This window comes from Fusarium keratoplasticum, chromosome 1, assembly GCF_025433545.1.
Source record: "Fusarium keratoplasticum isolate Fu6.1 chromosome 1, whole genome shotgun sequence".
Classification (NCBI taxonomy): domain Eukaryota; kingdom Fungi; phylum Ascomycota; class Sordariomycetes; order Hypocreales; family Nectriaceae; genus Fusarium; species Fusarium keratoplasticum.
The window spans coordinates 338,448-355,446 of record NC_070529.1 but is presented as its reverse complement, the minus strand read 5'-3'; the positions used below and the strand labels follow the sequence as shown (position 1 = coordinate 355,446).

The following is a 16,999-nucleotide window of genomic DNA, read 5'->3' as shown; positions in this document are numbered from 1 at the left end:
TAAAACATACTAGTTGTCTTTAATCCATAGTAATTAGACAACTAGAAGGGACTCGGGATGTTGTGATGGTTGGAATGCCGTCCCTCTGCTCGGACCGACTGTATGGATCCCAAGTAGTCGAGTCCATCCCTTCAGGTCAGTTCCCGCATCTACATCTCGGCGTCTTTGTTTGACGAGACATAATTCATACAATGTTAATATGCAATTACCCCCGTCGTCGGAAGTATAGTGCTCTCACAGATGCCAGGACAAGGGGCCTCGTCCCGTGTAAGTGCGATGGCCAACGCTCATGATCCCCTCAATCTAAAGCACGACAGACAGCCCATTAATAGGTCTTTAAAATCGGTTGGCTCACATGTTGGTTCTCACGATGCACGACCTTCCCGGCAGATCGGGTCCTCAACCCTGTTTCTCAGCAACCACACATTCACCGCAGGGTCATCCCATGTAGCACAGAGCCGCATCGTCAACGTACCACCACACCAAGAAGCAGGTCTCAGATTGCCGAAATCTTATATCGTCGACATGCCAACTACATACAAGCCAACGGGCAGGGACTGGCTCGGCGGAATTCAGGGTCTGCGACATCCCCGGCCGGGTAGAGGAACGCGTCACATTCTACACATGGGAAATGAACAAACTCATCTCTTATTACTCCTACAGACAAAAAGGAAAAAAGTAAAAAGCCGTTTCTCATGACCAAACTCCATCAAGGTAAGATACCTCCAATACATAAGGAAAAGCGATGGTGTTACAGTCCCTCCCTAGTCCATGTCACTATTTTGTTAGTCAAACAACACTCAGGGAGTAAAAGGTAAAACTTACAGCAATGCGAGCGTCAAGTCACCGTGAATACGAGCCTTGAGCTCAATCTCAATCTCTAGGTTAAGATCCAAACGAAGCTTGAGAGGATCCTTGCCGCCGCCACCTCCTTGTTCCTGCTGCTGCATCTGTTGCTGTTGCTGTTGCTGCTGCTGCTGCTGCATTTGTTGTTGCTGTTGACGCTGCTGCATGGATCGTTGGTTGCTTCGTGACATTTGCTTTTCGTCTTCAGAGTCGGATTCTTCGTCGAGCCAGGCAGGGCGGCGGCGTTTTACTTCTTCGCTCTTGGCGTTGGCCTTTCTGTTGCCTCTTCTCTTGGGTTCTGGCTGCTGAGGGGGAGTAGCTGGTTCATCCTCCTCAGATTCAGACTCGGATTCGGACTCGGACTCTTCATCATCTTCTTCTTCATCGTCGCCGGAGGACAAGTCTTCGTCGTCGTCTTCCTCTTCTTCGGATTCGGACTCGCTCTCTTCCTCGGGTGGTGGTGCTGGCTTCTTCTTGCGCTTCTCTGGCTTGGGCTTCTCGACCTTGGACTCTTCAGCCTTGGACTCTTCGGCCTTGGGCTCCTCAGTCTTGGTCTCTTCAGCCTTGGCCTTGGCCTCTTCAGCCTTGGGCTCCTCGGGCTTCGACTGCTCGGGCTGTGACTGCTCGGGCTTAGTCTCGGGAGTCTGTGGCTTTGCTGTCTCTTCGGTTGAAGCCTCGGGCTTGGACTCTTCTGGCTTGGACTCTTCTGGCTTGGACTCCCCGGGCTTAGAGTCTCCGGGCTTAGAGTCCTCCGTCTTGGGAGTCTCTGGCTTGTTTTCGGGCTTGGAATCCTCAGCCTTGTTGTCGGTCTCAGGCTGACCGGTGGGCTTGTTGGAATCCTGGTTGAATGGGTTGTTGTCGGTGTTGGGCTCGTCGTCGTTCTGTCCCGACTGCTCTCCTTGAGGACGAGGAGGTCTAGGGGGAGGGGACTGAGAAGAACCTCGCTGCTGCGAGTCCTATATAAAAGGTCAACTACTATCTACAAAAGAACATTCCAATCATCGAATGTCTCACTTACCTGAGGGCCTGGTGCAGACATGTTGGTGGATATTTACAAAGTACTTTTTTTTCGCTGACGAACAAAATAGTTTCGAGAACAAAAAGAGGCGCAATTGTCAAGAGAGAAATTCTATACTAATGTCTCCCGCGCATGGCTTTTGAGACTGTAAACCCTGGTCAAGAAAACAGGTTCATGAGAATGCGACTGACGCAATGGGCGTCATCAAGATGCCATCTCTGACCGTTTGAGAACCGGTTTCTCCATAGTCAGGTACAAGAGCGGTATTCTGGGGCACACCATCTACATCGATGAGGATCGAGTCAATATGACGTACGGAATATGTTTGATGAGCGGGCGGATGACGTCCCCCGGGCTGGCGTGATGGGCAGCAGGGGTCCTTTGCAGGGGTGGTGATGTGTGGCTGGTGATCATGACTGGCTCGGGGATACTACAAGATGGACGTCATGCTCTGCACTGTTGAGCAGGCAGGATTTTCCTGTTCAAACGATCGAAATTCCGCCAAAATGGTTATTGGGTTGCTTGCCATCACTGCTATACCGACTGTCACGGGGGTGGGCAACGCGATAAGCGCCCAGAAGAAGCAGAATGCGAACCTCAGCAAGGAGCAGGAAAAGTTCCACATGACTTTCATCATGGAACATGAGGGCAAGGTGCAAGAGCTTGGCACAGGGGTGGTGAAGGACCAAAAGGTGAGTTGATCAGTCTTTGACAGAACTCCACTGACTGACTTGACAGTTCTACATCAACTTTCCCGACAATCCAGTCGATGGCTACAAGTTTCTGGGGTGGTACTTCAAGTACCCAAGCGAGGAAGGCCATCTGGGGCTGGTGAGCATGGTCTCGGACGACCCCCCCGCTCTCAACTGGATCTATGTGGACAAGGACACGCACGCCGTCACGTACGGGGGGAGAAAGGACACGGTGGGTCACGTCATAGGACCCTGGGGCTGGAGCGAGGATGATCGATTCCTGACGCTCGAGGGGGATCACGATTCGTTTGTGGCAGTGCGCGAGGAGGGTCCTGATGGCGAGCAGAGATGGGCGGTGTATTGGGACCCCGAGGGTGACATTGAGGATGAAGTGGACGACGAGGATAGGTGCCGACCAGTGAGGCTCCGGCGGCGGTTGCAGTTTGGCATGGAGAGCCGCTATGTCAGAGACAGTGAAAAAGCAGGCTAGAGGCGTTTCGGGATGGGCACAGTGAGATGAGATGGCTGGGTGGAGTTGTGGAGGTGGTGGAGGTGTGCTGTGTGTGGCCACAATGTGACGATGGCCGAGAACTTATGCACCCTTGCAGGAGGCAAGACAAGGCATTGTAATGGTACATACTGTATCTGGATTCGAATCTCGATCATGACCTCATGGCTGTTCCAAATCCTGTTATTCGACCTGGTGGGTTGAACTTATATGGCCTCGCTCCTCTTGGGAGAAGGGTAGACATAGACAAACGCACGCACAACAATAAACTCGTACCAATTTCAATTTTCTCATTACTCGAGCGACTTGAACAAGAACCGCCCTAAGCACAACCCATCATGTCGGCTACCATGGAAAAGGATCGCGTCTCGGCCGAGTCTGACGACCAGACCTACTCCAGCGAAGAGCAGCCCAAGAAGCAGCGCCGCACCAAGAAGAAGGGCACCAAGTCCCGCCGCAAGCAGCAGCAGCAGCAGTCGGGACCCCTGGACCAGCTCCCCGTCGGCGGAGACCTGGGCAACACGGTCGGCGGAGTGACAAACACTCTCGGCGGCGTCACTGGCGCTGTGAACCAACAGCAAGGCGGCGACGACGGCGGCAAGAGTGATACTCTGCGGCTGAGGCTGGATCTCAACCTCGACATTGAGATTCAGCTCAAGGCGAGGATTCACGGAGACTTGGAACTAGCGCTACTGTACGTTTTAACCCCCTTTCTCTTCCCCTCATGCCCATTTCCCCTCTCCCCCGTCTTTTGTTTGGCCGTCGTATCTTACTTGGCATTTTCAAATCTCCAGCACCGGGTGAGAGCCGAAGGGACTCGGGCTAATCGCGCTGTCTTGTCTTTGCAGAGGCTAATTCGCTTTTGTTGTTTTGAACTGCAGAAACTAAACGGTGCTTTTTTTTACTGCTGTTATGGGTACCCATGTAATGTTAGCAAATGTGGACAGTATTGGGCGTTTTTGGGAAACATGGGAAATTCTACACAAGTCAAATACATTGGCATTCTTTTGAGTGAGAGACGGAGTCTCAGAGACACAGCCTGGGTGAGAGAGAGTGAGATACTGTACAGTACGAGCTTTTGAGGCCCGGATCAATCAAGCCGTGAAGCCAAGATGACGATGCCGAGCTCCGGAACCGCCACAGTGCTCACTACTCACAGCACTCAACTCCAAACTTTCAAGTCAATTCCCCGTTGGACGCCACGTTTATGCCGTGAGCCACGCAAAGCCACGAGAGAACGAGGCCATCCGCATTACATTACATTAGTCTCTTGTCTAACCAAGAAAACCGTTGCTCTTCAGGAACGTTTGTTCGTCGTTGACAGGGGCCCTTGATCCTGTCTCATCTCCATGGCTCGTGTCTCTCCCCTGCTAGCGTCCGTCTAACGATCGCCGTGATATAGGACGATCGCCCTTTTTTCGCGACCATCGGACAGGGCTTCCTTGTTCTAGAGCCCTCTCTGAAACTACAGGCCACGGTTCTTACCGCCCGTGTGGAAGAGACATTCCGCCCAACAGGGGTTGCCTGCCACTCTGACTGGCCCAATCCAACCTCTTGAGGCTCTCTGCATCTTCTTGTCTTTCGTCATGTTCCCCGCAAGAGGCTTGCGCAAAACAGGTCGACTCAGCACTTCTCTCTAACAAATACTTTCGCCTTCTCCATAAGCGATCCTTCTCAGCCAACGAATATTATTCCGTGAAACCGCGGAATTCACCATGGCGTCGTCGTCGTCCACCCCTGGCGACGATCCCTCGCACAGCACTTACGAGGTCAACGTCCCTGTGCGCAACGGTCGCGGCGCCGAGCCAGAGGTGTCGAATCCCGAAATCCGCATCCCCAGGATAAAGCCCGTCACAGAAGAGCAATCACAGAAATCACCAGAAGAGCTTGCAGTCGGTTTGGAGGGAAAGTACGTTGATGAGTTTGGAAACATTCTCGACTGGGACGGTACCGTACTTGGTCGTGTTGAAGGGGATCTGCCGTCCATGGTCGGCCGACCAGTTTCGGCTTCTGGAGAGATCCTGGACGCTGACGGAGAGGTGGCGGGACGGGTGTGCGAGAACTACATCAAGCCCAAGCTGGAGCCCTTGTCTAGCGGGCTGCGCGTCGACTCTGAGGGGAACATCTATGATGAGGAGGGGAACGTGGTTGGCAAGCTCAACAACAAGCCCAAGGACAAGGACAAGGACGACAACAGCAACCAGACAAAAGAGCAACAACAAGAAGGCGGAAAGGTCAATATTCCAAAACCACCCGCTGTAGCTCCAAGGCCAGATGAACTGTATCTGGATGTCAAGTCGACGTTTGACGGGATCCAACTCATCATCAAGATCCCCACCGTCTTTAACAGGGACAGTAGTCAAAGCCAGAACCAGAACCAGAACAACAACCAAGGCGAGAATCAGGGACAGAGCAACAACAGCCAGAATCAGGGTCAGAATCAGAATCGATGATATCTTTTTTCCCTCTCTTTTCCTTTTGGCGCGTTTCCAAAAAAAAATCACGCCTCGATCGTGTCATGTCATGCATTAGAGTGGCCCTCTCGGAATAATAATCCTCATGGAGAAACCCCTCCCCGTACGCTAGAGTTTACTTTTCTCCTCTTACAAGACGCCGTTCACTTTCAAAAGCCGGTTCTTGCATAACATACACGTGAAAGGCGAGACAAGCTCAGACCAGTCATCATCTCGATCCAGCCCTCCAACCCGTGAGATCTTCTCCACGTTCAACTCGTGAGGGTGTCGTTCCCACCCCGCAAAGCCGGTTTTGCAACCAAGCAGCTTTGGAAGCTCAACCTGCACAGTCTAGACCAATCCTTCATCCTGGAAGCTCCAAGGAAGCTCCCATGCCGAGAGCTGCGCTGATACGTCATCCCCATGCCCTCGCCACACCATCCCGCCCGTTAAGATCTTCATCATGACGTGTGGCTGTTGCTCATGTCGTCCGATAACAGGTGCGGCGCAGTATCATGGCTGATAGTCGTGGTGCTCACACTGACGTTGTGAGTGTAATTGACGTTATACAACAAGGTTGCAAAGAAACTTGTTTTTTTTTCATTGCTGTCTAGGTGGTATAAAGATGTGAGGGAATGTGGTGGATGTGTTGAGGTTTCAGACAAAAACAGTATCAATTCAATACCATTTAGCCTACTACAACAACAACAAAGTAGCCATCTTAGAAACTAACATTGCGATACCCTCAAAAACCCTCTGTTGATTCCCTTTTACTCTTGTTGACACCAAAAAGATACCCCCCTCCCAAAACATGTCAAACACAAAGGACCCTACCTCCATCCCCGAAGGCCAGGTCAAAGACTCGACACAAGATACTGCTTCCAAAGAGCAGCAGACTCCTGGTGCGTTCACAATCCTGCAGCCGAGCTTGGCGCTTATCGTCCCTATTGCAGTCAATCTTGAATCAGTGCCCCGGAGCGCCGCCGGCGTCGTGAACGATGCCGGAGATGTCCTAGACGACGCCGGCAACACCGTCGGCCACATCGCAGACCCCGACAACCTCAAGAACCTCGTCGGCAACACCGTCAACGCCGCCGGCGATGTTGTCAGCTCTACCGGCGACGTCCTCGGCAAGACCTTGCCGATAGGACAGGGCAAGGAGGAGGAGCACGATTCGCACGATGAGGAGCACAGCGAGTACACGACTCAGCCCGCTGAGAAGAAGTCGGGCGGCCTGGGTGAAACCGTTGGTGGTCTCACCGGCGCTGTCGGAAAGACTGTTGGAGGAGTTACTGGGACAGTCGGTGACACTGTTGGCGGCGTCACTGATACTGCTGGCAAGACCGTCGGCGGTGTCACTGACACGGCCTCCCAGACCGTCGGTGCCGTCGGCGAGACGGGCAAGTCTGCCGCTGGCGGTGTAACCGGTGGTCTCGGCCTTGGAGGCAAGTCAGAAGGCGAATCTGAAGTTTCCAAGGACATCGAGGCCAAGCAGGAGGAGACACCCGATGTCAAGAGCGAGAGCCAGAAGGACTCCACCATTGGTCTCGAGGACCGCGAACTGCCCACCGGCGAGAAGGAGGCTTCCGAAACCCAGGAGAAGCTCAAGGAGCTTGCTCCCGAGGAGGCCAAGGAGAAGACCACCGAGGCCGAAGGTGTCACCAAGGAAGCTCAGCCCGAAGAGGAGACCGGCGACTTGACAAAGAAGCCCGAGGAGGTGACAGAAAAGGCCGAGGACGTTGTCAAGGAGGCCCAGCCCGAGGAGAAGGAGGCACCAAGCGTCCCCGAAGGTGCTCCTCAGGATGAGGCTCCTACATCCGAGATTCCTGAGGGTAAGGCACCCGGGGAGGGTGAACTCCCCGAGGGTAAGGAGGCTGAGGGCGAGCTCCCCGAAGGCGAGCTCCCTGAAGGCCAAGGCCCACCGTCCGAGGCACCCCCACCTCCATCCGACCTCCCCAAGTCTGAGGCTCCTGAAATCCCCGGCGACGAGGAGGGTGAGTCAAAGGCTCCCGGCACCGAAGATCTCAAGTCGGTTGCTCCAGGTGAGGAGGCCGCCGGCAAGCTAGGTGAGGAGGTGGAAGGCAAGGTTGCCGAGGGTGAAGAGAAGGCAGCCGAAGGCGAGGAGAAGCTTGCTGAGGGAGAAGAGAAGCTTCCTGAAGGCGAGGTCCCAGAAGATAAGCTCGCCGAACAAGAGAAGCTCGGTGAAGAGGGTGAAGAAAAGCTTGCCGAGGGTGAGGAGAAGGCTGTCGAAGGGGAAGAGAAGCTCGGTGAAGAAGCTGAGAAGCTCCCCGGAGAAGAAAAGGTTGGCGAGGAGGGCGAGAAGCTTGGAGAGGAGGGTGAGGAGAAGCTTGCTGAAGGCGAGGAAAAGGTCGGCGAAGTCGGAGAGGAGGTCGAGGAGCCCCTTGACTTCACCATCCTCAAGGGAACCACCGTCGACAAGCAAGGAAACCTCGTCAACGACAAGGGCCACCTCATTGGACGTGTCACTGAGGGTGAGATCAAGCAGCTCATCGGTATGAAGTGCGACGACCAAGGTGTCATCTGGGGTGACTACGGCAAGCAACTCGGCAAGGCTGAACCCCTCCCTGAGTGGGAGCGTGGCGAGCAAAAGGACTTTTCCATCCTCAAGGGCACCACTGTCGACAAGGATGGCAACCTCGTTAACCAGAAGGGTGATATCATGGGTCGTGTCGTTGAAGGTGAGGTCAGGGAGCTCATCGGCATGAAGTGCGACGACCAGGGTATCATCTGGGGCGATTTCGGCAAGAAAGCTGGAAAGGCTGAGCCTGTGGGCGAATGGGAGCGTGGTGAGCAGAAGGACTTCTCTATCCTCAAGGGCACCACTGTCGATAAGGACGGCAACCTCGTCAACGAAAAGGGTCACCTCTTCGGCCGTGTCATCGAAGGCGAGATCAAGCAGCTCATCGGTCTCAAGGCTGATGAGAATGGTAAGATCTGGAGCGATGGCAAGGTCGTCGGCAAGGCAGAGCCTCTCCCTGAGTGGGAGCGCGGTGAGCAAAAGGACTTTTCTGTGCTCAAGAACTGCAAGGTCGACGAGGCCGGAAACCTTCTCAACGACAAGGGAGACACTGTCGGTCGCGTCGTCGAGGGCGAGATCAGACAGCTCAAGGGTCTCAAGTCTGACGAGAACGGCAAGATCTGGAGTGACGGCAAGGTTGTTGGTCGAGCTGAGCCTCTTCCCGAATGGGAGCGTACCCAGAAGAAGGACCTTTCTGTTCTCAAGGGAACCAAGGTCAACAAGGCCGGCAAGCTCGTCGACTCCAACGGCAACGTTCTCGGCAAGGTCGTTGAAGGTGAGCTGAAGGAGCTCATTGGAAAGCGATGCGACGAGAACGGTGACATCTGGAACGACGCCGGTGAGGTTATCGGAAAGGGAGAGCCGGTTTCTACCGCCGAACGCGAAGACAAGGCGTTCGCTCCCTTCGAGAACTTCCCCGGTGCCACTGTCGAGGCTGACGGCCGAGTCATGTTTGAGGGCCGCCAGGTTGGTGAAGTCGTCGAGGGTGATCTCAAGACTCTCAAGGGCAGCACCGTCGATGAGGATGGTGATATCCTCGACCGCCGCGGCAACGTCGTCGGCAAGGCCAAGGTCTGGGAGGAGCCCGAGCCCGAGGCCGAAGTCGAGGTTGACAAGTCTGCTCTCGCTGGCAAGCGTGTCAACAAGGCCGGCAACGTGGTCAGCCGTGACGGCGAGATCTACGGCCGTGTCGTTGAGGGCAACGTTAGTTCTCTCGTTGGACGCATGTGCGACAAGGATGGAAACATCCGAAGCGAATCTGGCGACATCATCGGCAAGGCTGAGCTTGTGACCGAGGGCGAGCGCGAGGGTCTCAAGGAGGGACCTTTTGCCGAGCTCCAGGGCTGCACTGTTGCCAAGGACGGCAAGATCGTGACTCCTGCTGGTGACGTCGTCGGCCGACTGACCTCTGGCGACCCCAAGGTCCTCTTCGGTCGCGGTGTTGACGACGACGGTGAGATCCTTGACAAGAACGGCAATGTCATTGGCAAGGCCGAGCGCTGGGAGGAGCCTGAAGTCGAGAAGAAGCAGAATCCTCTGGCTGGCCGAAAGGTGAACCGTGAGGGTAACGTTAACGACGCAGAGGGCAACATCATCGGCAAGCTCACCAGCGGCGACCTCCTCGCATGCGCTGGCAAGGAGATTGACCAGGACGGTGATGTCATCAACAACAAGGGAGAGACTGTCGGTCACGTCTCCCTGCTCGAGGATATTCCTCCCGAGCCTGAGCCTGAGGTTGAGGAAGAGCCCGGTGAGACTGAAGAGGAGAGGCTCAAGCGCGAGCAGGCCGAGGCCGAGGAGGCCAAGAAGCAGGAGCAGGCTGAGAAGGACAAGAAGCTTGCAGGCCAGCTCGCCTACGCCATCGGCCAGACTCTGGACAAGATCCGGCCCATCTGCAAGCTTATCGACGACAAGATCAGTGCTGCTGAGGCTCAACCCAAGGAGGAGCGGGATGAGGAAGAGCTTGTTCGACAAGTTCGACCTCTGATTGAGGAGGGAGGCAAGATCTTGACCGAGACCAACGGTGTCATCCGAGGTCTTGATCCTGATGGTCGTATCCAAAGGAACGCGAAGCAGAAGGTTGCTGGTGGTGAAGCCACTCCCGAGGAAGCTCATCTCGCCGAGTTGCTCAAGGAGGTGAGTCGCATATCCCTACCCCATGATACAATCACTAACAATAGTAGCTTACTGGCAGCATCACTTCGACCATCGACAACGCCAAGCGCAAGCTCGAGGGTATGCCCCATGCCAAGAAGGAACTCAACCCCCTGTGGGCTCTCCTCGCCGAGCCCCTCTTCCAGATCATCGCAGCAGTCGGTCTCCTTCTTAGTGGCGTTCTTGGCCTGGTCGGCAAGATTGTAGGTCCCCTACTAGGTCCACTCGTATGTCCCCTTTTGCTATGTCGTCTCCCCCTTTGGCGCCTCTTTTCCTGCGCCTATCCATGCCCGACGTTTTTGCTGACAGGTAACAGCTTGGTGGTCTTGGTCTGGGTGGTCTTCTTGACGGTCTCCTGGGAGGTCTTGGCCTTAACAAGGTGCTCTCGGGTCTTGGTCTTGGAGACGTTGTTGGTTCTCTGACCGGCAAGAAGAAGAAATGAATGACATGATTGAATGCAAGGGTTTTTGAATTGGTTAATTTAATGGTATCTGTAGGATAGGAGTTAATTGTTAGTTCACTAATGCTACGATTGGATTGTTTGGTCTTTGAAAAATATTTCCATCTTGCTTGAGTGTAGGGTGCCAGTGGAGAAGCCAAAGTGGTGTATACCATATATGCAGCTAACGATGCTGAGTCAGCGTCTAATCTCACCAGCATAAAATTTCGACTTTTCCTCCAGCTCACTTCAATCTTCATCAACAAACACCATGCTCAGCTTGCTTCTAGCGTGGCCTCCCTGAGCGACGCGACCATGCGTCTCTTACTCATTCGCCATGGAGAGACAGTCGACAACGTCGCAGGTGTTTACGCCGGCTCCCGAGATTCTGCCCTGACCGCCCACGGCGTTCTCCAGGCTGGACGGTTGGCTGCTCACTTGGCCGAGCACGTCGACGTTGACCACATGTTCTCTTCCGACCTCCAACGCGCGGCAATTACGGCCCAGGCTATCCTCAATGCGCAGAAACGCGCCACGGAGGTGAAGCTTGTCGTGGCTCCGGAGCTGAGGGAGAAGGACTTTGGGTCTGGCGAGGGCGTCAAGTTTGGGTTGGCTTTTGAGTTTGAGGGCGAGGAGACACCGGAGGCGATGAGGAAGCGATGTGATCGTTTCTTGGGTGAGCATCTTGGCCCCCTGCTGCACGAAGACTCTACAGTCTGCATCGTCGCGCATGGCATCCTCCTCGGTGTTCTCTACAAAGCACTCTGCGCAAGGTTCTCGTCCGTCACGATAGCTCCCGGCGCTCAGTCAAGGCCACGTCCTACCTCTACTCCCTTTCACCCTTCCTGGAGCAACACTGGGTATTTGGAAGCTGTCATCACGGCTCTTCCGGACACCAAGGGTCGCTTTCGGATGCGCGTCGACAAGGTCAACAGCGTCGAACACACCAAGACCCTGAAAAGGACTCGCGGTGGCATTGGCAGTGCCAAGTTCGACGCCAAACAAAAGACGATGGACTCATTCTTCACGCCTGCGCCGAAAAAGCCCAAGCATGAAGAAGAGGACATCGTCTCCAAATAAATGGTACGTTCAATTTTTTTTTCTCTTTCTAACCAACCCCAAGCACATGATGAAAAAGCAAACTCACAGACCTGTACCGAAAGTACACATGTGGAAACAACTTTGTCCAACCGCTGTCTGACAGCTTGGTTCAATTCGTCTTTTGTTATGATTGTCTCTGTCGATAACCTGGCTAACGACGAATTTGCAGATTCATTACTCCGTACTCTTCAGTTAGCGTAGCTCAATATCATAATCTAATCATGTCATCGCGTCTCAATAAATATTATACATCTGTGCTTGTCTCGTCTTGTCCCGTGAATACTTTGTACATGCGTCGACTGACTGCTTGGCCGATTGTGCGATCTGAAAAAGTGCCATCTTTGTTTGCGCTCTTTCTCACGCCCTCTAGGCGTGTCGGACCGCCAGCCTCCAGTCCTCGAACCAGCTCGCTGACGCTGGTAAACTCCTGTGCAACTCCATAGGCAATTGGTGCCGTGACCCTCACGATCTCTTGGAGCATCTTGACGTAGGTGTCTTTTGTATCCTCACCCGTCTTGACCTGTCCACTCTCCATGCAGAACCCAGCTACAAGAGTGGCCTGGTCCCGCTGCTTTCTGTACGGAATCGTCGAAACGTGCTGGGTAAAATTGACGATCCACTCTGCCGTCTCGAGGGGAATCGTGGTGTGGTGAATCAGGACGTCGTGCATGACCTGCAGCTGCAAGAGAGCGTCCTCGATGGTCTCCTCAGGTATGTAACTCTCGGCAGGCTTGTTACGGCGACTGGAGGTAGATGTCGAGGCTTCTTGAGCCCGTACGCGAGAAGTAAACTGCCGGTTGCGAAGGTTGCGATTCTTGCGCATCCACGGGATTAGACCCTCGAGGAGATAGAGAATATGGTGGGTAGAAAAATGCCTTTCCATCTTTTCGACATGAGAAGATAGCTCATCGTCCAAGGCAAGTTTGACGAACTCATCAGCCGTCATGACAACAAGGGCATGCTTTTCGTCTTGCAGGCGTAGTGGGATAGGCTCCCAAAGACCAAGATCGTCATTGAAACGACTCTTGACTTTTCTGCGCCACTTGATCACATTGTCAACAGGACTTTCCCAAGTTGTGAACTGCACATCAAGCGGCTCCAGCATAGCAGTGAGTTGGGTTATAATCGTCGGGTTCAGGCTTGAAGGGATATCGACCATCATCTCTGGAGTCGAGACCTTCTTGTCCGTCCGGAGCTTATTGACCTCGGCCAAGGCGGCATTTCGCTCCTTCTCACGGGCCTTTGCCTCCTTGGCTTCCTGTTTCTCACGACGCTTCGTTTCCTTGTCGACCTCTTTTGCTGCTGCTCTCGCTTCCTTCTCGCGAGCCCTATCTGCTGCTGACTTTTTGCTCGTGGTTGTGGTTGTGGGTTTTGACCGAGATCTGGATTTGGACGGTATAACGTCGCTTTGGGAGCGCTGAAGCTGCGATCGACGCCGAATCTTCGCTATGTCGAAGTTGGAAATGTCTGGCAAATCATCTTCTGAGTTGTCGTTGGCATCCGAGTCGTCGATGTCAATAACGACATGACCTTGGTTGCTAGGCGGAGAAGAGTCAAAGGAGCAAACTTCTGGTGCTGAGCTAGAAATCGGGTCCCATGTAGCTGTTCGCCTATGTAATGACTTCGAGACCGGCGCAGTGGTACGAATAGGTGATGGTGCTATGGGATCGACGGCTTTCGAGGTATTCGGTAACGGCTGTGAAGAGCTTGCAAACGGATCTGAGGATTCGAAAGGTCTTGTAGCTGGCTTGGGCGGCGCGAGATGAATAGGTCGGGGAGAACTGGCGAAAGGGTCGTCATCGTCATCGGGCTCGACTGTGTTTCTCGCTGGCTTAGTCGGGCCAGGGACTGGGGGTCTTCGTATGGGTGATTGGTGATGTTCTGGTGAACTCGTGACTTCGATAGGATCGGGGATCGTATAGGTTCGACCTCCTCCAATCTTTCGTACAGGGGGGAGAATGGCTTGTGGCTCTGGCCCTGGAGAGGTGCGCTTCAAAGGACGGCAAGGTTGCGCAGGAGAAAGATGTCGCTTTTTACTCCCATTCGTCTCCGTGAGTATGGGCTCGTCTATATCGATAGTGGTATCGAAATCATCGGAAAAGAAAAGAGGTTCTTCTTGGAGGATCGAAGCATGGGTATTTCTCCCATTTGGGACATTTTTTACTTGCTGCGCAGTCCGCAGTTCGTCATGGCGAACAGTAGCAGCAGCAGGTCGAGGCAAAGAAGGTGGAGGGTTTGACGGGCTGGATGAGATGAGATCAATCACCTCGGGCGCCATCTTATCGATCTTTCTGTATAGGAACCATTGATGTCGACTCGATCAACCTCGAGGCATCGCCGTCTGCTTTTTCGATGGAGGGGTGGTAGCCTGCGCGATGTGACGCGACGACTCTGATCTGGGCTAACACGAAAAACGCCAAAGTCACGTGGTGAACTACATGCATTAAATTACGCCCCCCATGCTCGCCCTATCACTCTACACGCAAGTCAAAGAATACCAAGGCCGAGGATGACGACGATTTTGATGATGATGCCTGAGCAGCACCATATACTTGGTCATGCCTGGTCGTGGACAGATGGTTTCATTGGGTGTTGGGTGTTGGGTGTTGGACTGATCATTTCTTTGGTGATGGGATACTTCTTTGATACATGCCTACCCGTGTGGCGGGGGGTTCAGGACAGACTGTTCGCACTGTATCATTAAGCCAGCTAGTTAATGATAGCATAGTGTTAAGGAATAATACTATTAAATATGTAAGCCTGTTATAGCTCTATTAAGGGCTTATCATTATGTTATGGCTCTATTGTAATTGATATCTATTATTAGAGGATCTTATGCTAAGTTTTTATCACAAAGCCATAATGTTGACCTGACAGTATGATGCAAGTCATGTGCCACACTGTCCTGAACCCCCCCTTCACCTGGGTAGGTAGTATGCCCAGGAGAATCTCGAAATGCTAGGCTGGAACTCTTGGGAGTCTAGATAGCGAATGCAAAAAGCGATGGCAATATCTTCTTCATAGGTATGTTTAATGAGTGATGGATCACGAGTGTAACCTCGAACTAGGATGCTCTCAGTGGATGGATCGTATGCTCTGTATGGTGTCGCTCGTGATAGAGAAGCCTGTATTTCACCAAGGGAATGTTTCAAATTCCCATGAAGACTTCCAGGTGGGCTCAGCTTCCCTGCTTGCCGTGAAACGAAACGCTGCAGTGGTTGTGGGCTGAAAGTGCTGGCGTTATTCACCGCTTAGCGTCGTGAAGCTGTCCACGTTTAAGGTTGGCGTGGCATAATGGAGCGCTCACGGGATCGTAGAGTTTTATTGTCATGGATGCTTGAATGGTCTGTGTTGACTACTTCGACTTTGAGTGCCTCGGCTTTTGATCGCATGCAGCTCATACGAATCTCGATGGTCTTGTCCAGTTGGTGTAGTTTCGCCCTGGAGTCTCGACTGAAGGCACCATCGAATATTGGCCCGTGATGAGCCAGCGCGAAGCTGAATAATGTCACATCGCTTCGTCCACGCAAAACCTCAATGGGGAAATACCCCGGCACTTAGAGTTCGTTGGCCGATACCAATTTAACGGAAGTGGAAATGGCCTCGTGTTAGTTGAGAGAAGGTTCAGGGTAAGGATGTCAGCGATTGACAGCACACCACAAGAGTTTCAAAGACGGTGGCGTTCGCCTATGTTGCCCTCTTCGTCCTCTTAACATCAGACATTGCTAACGTTACGATAGTAACTTTACGGTACGGTTGATCTTCCTGGAGGGATGGGGTCCCATCGTTGATTAACAATCAGTATTGAACTCACCATTCCATTGAGATGTCACGACCGGGCCACGAGGCGGGATACCACTTGCGAGAATGTCTCGAGCTAGCTCACTACGACACCCCTTGCCTCTGCGGGACGATCAACTGCCGTTACAGAGCAGTATCATGTCTCAGCGACCGGCCTTGCTCTCGGAATCCTCATTCGCAAGGTTGCCCAGACAGTAAAACACGAAAGACTGCCATAGGAACGAGCCAGCCACGCAAACAAAAGGCGAAACGACAGTGCTGAATGCCAACCTCATTGCACTTTACAGGTGGATAACCCAGCCATCGATAGTTACGGGCCACGGCTAATTGCCCCTGAGATTTGATGAAGGGGGATCGAGTGATGGACACCTGACAAAAGATCATCGGTCCTCATTACAGTGCCGCTCGCTTCGAGCGCCGACTCCGGACGCTCGGTATCCAGAGACAAACACCGTTAATGACGGCGGAGGTGCCGTCCATCGTTAAGGCTGACGAGTGAAACTGTCTGGCCGCCGTCCGACATCAGCATGAGATCTGGCAGCCTGCCAAGGCGCGTGGCATGGGAAAGCTGGCTTGCGCTCCCTGCTGTGGCATGAACTGTCGACCTTGTTTCTGCATGTCTGAGTGGAGGTCTCCACTGCCGATTCGAGGCTTGCTAAGCACTTGGATCTTGATGCGAAGGAGGCGACAATCATGTGTATGGCACAATGCACGCTGGACAGACAATTAACCAAACCTTATCGCCAACCAACGGCCTGCCGCCCCTTGCACGGCTGATTGACGTTGTTGTCTCCATCCAGGTTGGGAACAAAGAGGACATGAGGGACAAAGTGCAAGGCCAGGGTCGGGACGGAATAGAAGTGGGGGGGGCCGACCTGAAACTTGCCGTGGACGCAATGTGTCTGCCCCCGCGAATTGCTTCTGTTCAAGCAGAGGGCGTTCCAAACAGAAATGGCTGCAGCAATGTTTTCTGTTACTTGCTTCTTTTTGCAGGAAAATGGTGCCATTTGATACCGGGTCGCTCTAGGGTTCGGCACGTCCAACAAGCTCCATTCCGATAGTGGCTCTGGCGAGAGTTTGGTGCATGTCGTGTCGGACCAACAAGGGAAGGGTGGAGGTGTGACAGGCTTGATGCCGCGTAGCAGAAGCATCATCTCGTCAGAGACCCTAGGATCAAACAGTAGCCGCCCAATATATTGAACAGACCGACCGACAATCGCAGCTCGGAACCGTGGATTGCCGGTTTGACTGAGCAGAAAAGTCAGAGAACCGGCCGGGTAATAATGGCGCGCCTTGCATTGCACCGCATCGCATTGCTTCTCTGCACGGCATTGTCTTTGCGTGTCGATGCTGTCCTGGGCAGTACATGACTTATGGCCCGTTGTACTCTGTACATGCGTGGGATGATGGTCGACTAACGAGAGTGGACAACGCCCGGCGGTCGGACA

The 16,999-nt window shown here is 53.5% G+C and overlaps 7 protein-coding genes across 7 annotated transcripts; 5 read left to right on the top strand and 2 right to left on the bottom strand.

Annotated features, from left to right (window-relative positions):
- Positions 1-751: 751 nt before the first annotated feature.
- On the bottom strand, positions 752-1,885 carry NCS57_00011800 (uncharacterized protein; the record flags this gene model as incomplete). The annotated part of the gene is made up of 3 exons (XM_053050210.1): positions 752-764; positions 826-1,802; positions 1,865-1,885. 3 exons carry the CDS (start codon positions 1,883-1,885, stop codon positions 752-754), a joined length of 1,011 nt encoding a protein of 336 aa, XP_052918725.1.
- Positions 1,886-2,301: 416 nt separating this feature from the next.
- Positions 2,302-3,046, top strand: NCS57_00011700 (uncharacterized protein; the record flags this gene model as incomplete). Its single annotated transcript, XM_053050209.1, has 2 exons — positions 2,302-2,556; positions 2,603-3,046. 2 exons carry the CDS (start codon positions 2,302-2,304, stop codon positions 3,044-3,046), a joined length of 699 nt encoding a protein of 232 aa, XP_052918724.1.
- A 356-nt stretch (positions 3,047-3,402) lies between these two features.
- Positions 3,403-3,952, top strand: NCS57_00011600 (uncharacterized protein; the record flags this gene model as incomplete). Its single annotated transcript, XM_053050208.1, has 2 exons — positions 3,403-3,758; positions 3,913-3,919. 2 exons carry the CDS (start codon positions 3,403-3,405, stop codon positions 3,917-3,919), a joined length of 363 nt encoding a protein of 120 aa, XP_052918723.1.
- An 827-nt stretch (positions 3,953-4,779) lies between these two features.
- Positions 4,780-5,517, top strand: NCS57_00011500 (uncharacterized protein; the record flags this gene model as incomplete). Its single annotated transcript, XM_053050207.1, has 1 exon — positions 4,780-5,517. The coding sequence occupies one exon, from the start codon at positions 4,780-4,782 to the stop codon at positions 5,515-5,517; it is 738 nt and encodes a 245-aa protein (XP_052918722.1).
- Positions 5,518-6,328: 811 nt separating this feature from the next.
- Positions 6,329-10,652, top strand: NCS57_00011400 (uncharacterized protein; the record flags this gene model as incomplete). Its single annotated transcript, XM_053050206.1, has 3 exons — positions 6,329-10,192; positions 10,240-10,437; positions 10,527-10,652. 3 exons carry the CDS (start codon positions 6,329-6,331, stop codon positions 10,650-10,652), a joined length of 4,188 nt encoding a protein of 1,395 aa, XP_052918721.1.
- A 263-nt stretch (positions 10,653-10,915) lies between these two features.
- On the top strand, positions 10,916-11,729 carry NCS57_00011300 (uncharacterized protein; the record flags this gene model as incomplete). Its single annotated transcript, XM_053050205.1, has 1 exon — positions 10,916-11,729. Exon 1 carries the CDS (start codon positions 10,965-10,967, stop codon positions 11,727-11,729), a length of 765 nt encoding a protein of 254 aa, XP_052918720.1. The 5' UTR covers positions 10,916-10,964.
- A 265-nt stretch (positions 11,730-11,994) lies between these two features.
- On the bottom strand, positions 11,995-14,028 carry NCS57_00011200 (ERCC4 domain-containing protein; the record flags this gene model as incomplete). The annotated part of the gene is made up of 1 exon (XM_053050204.1): positions 11,995-14,028. One exon carries the CDS (start codon positions 14,026-14,028, stop codon positions 11,995-11,997), a length of 2,034 nt encoding a protein of 677 aa, XP_052918719.1.
- Between the last annotated feature and the right edge of the window lie 2,971 nt (positions 14,029-16,999).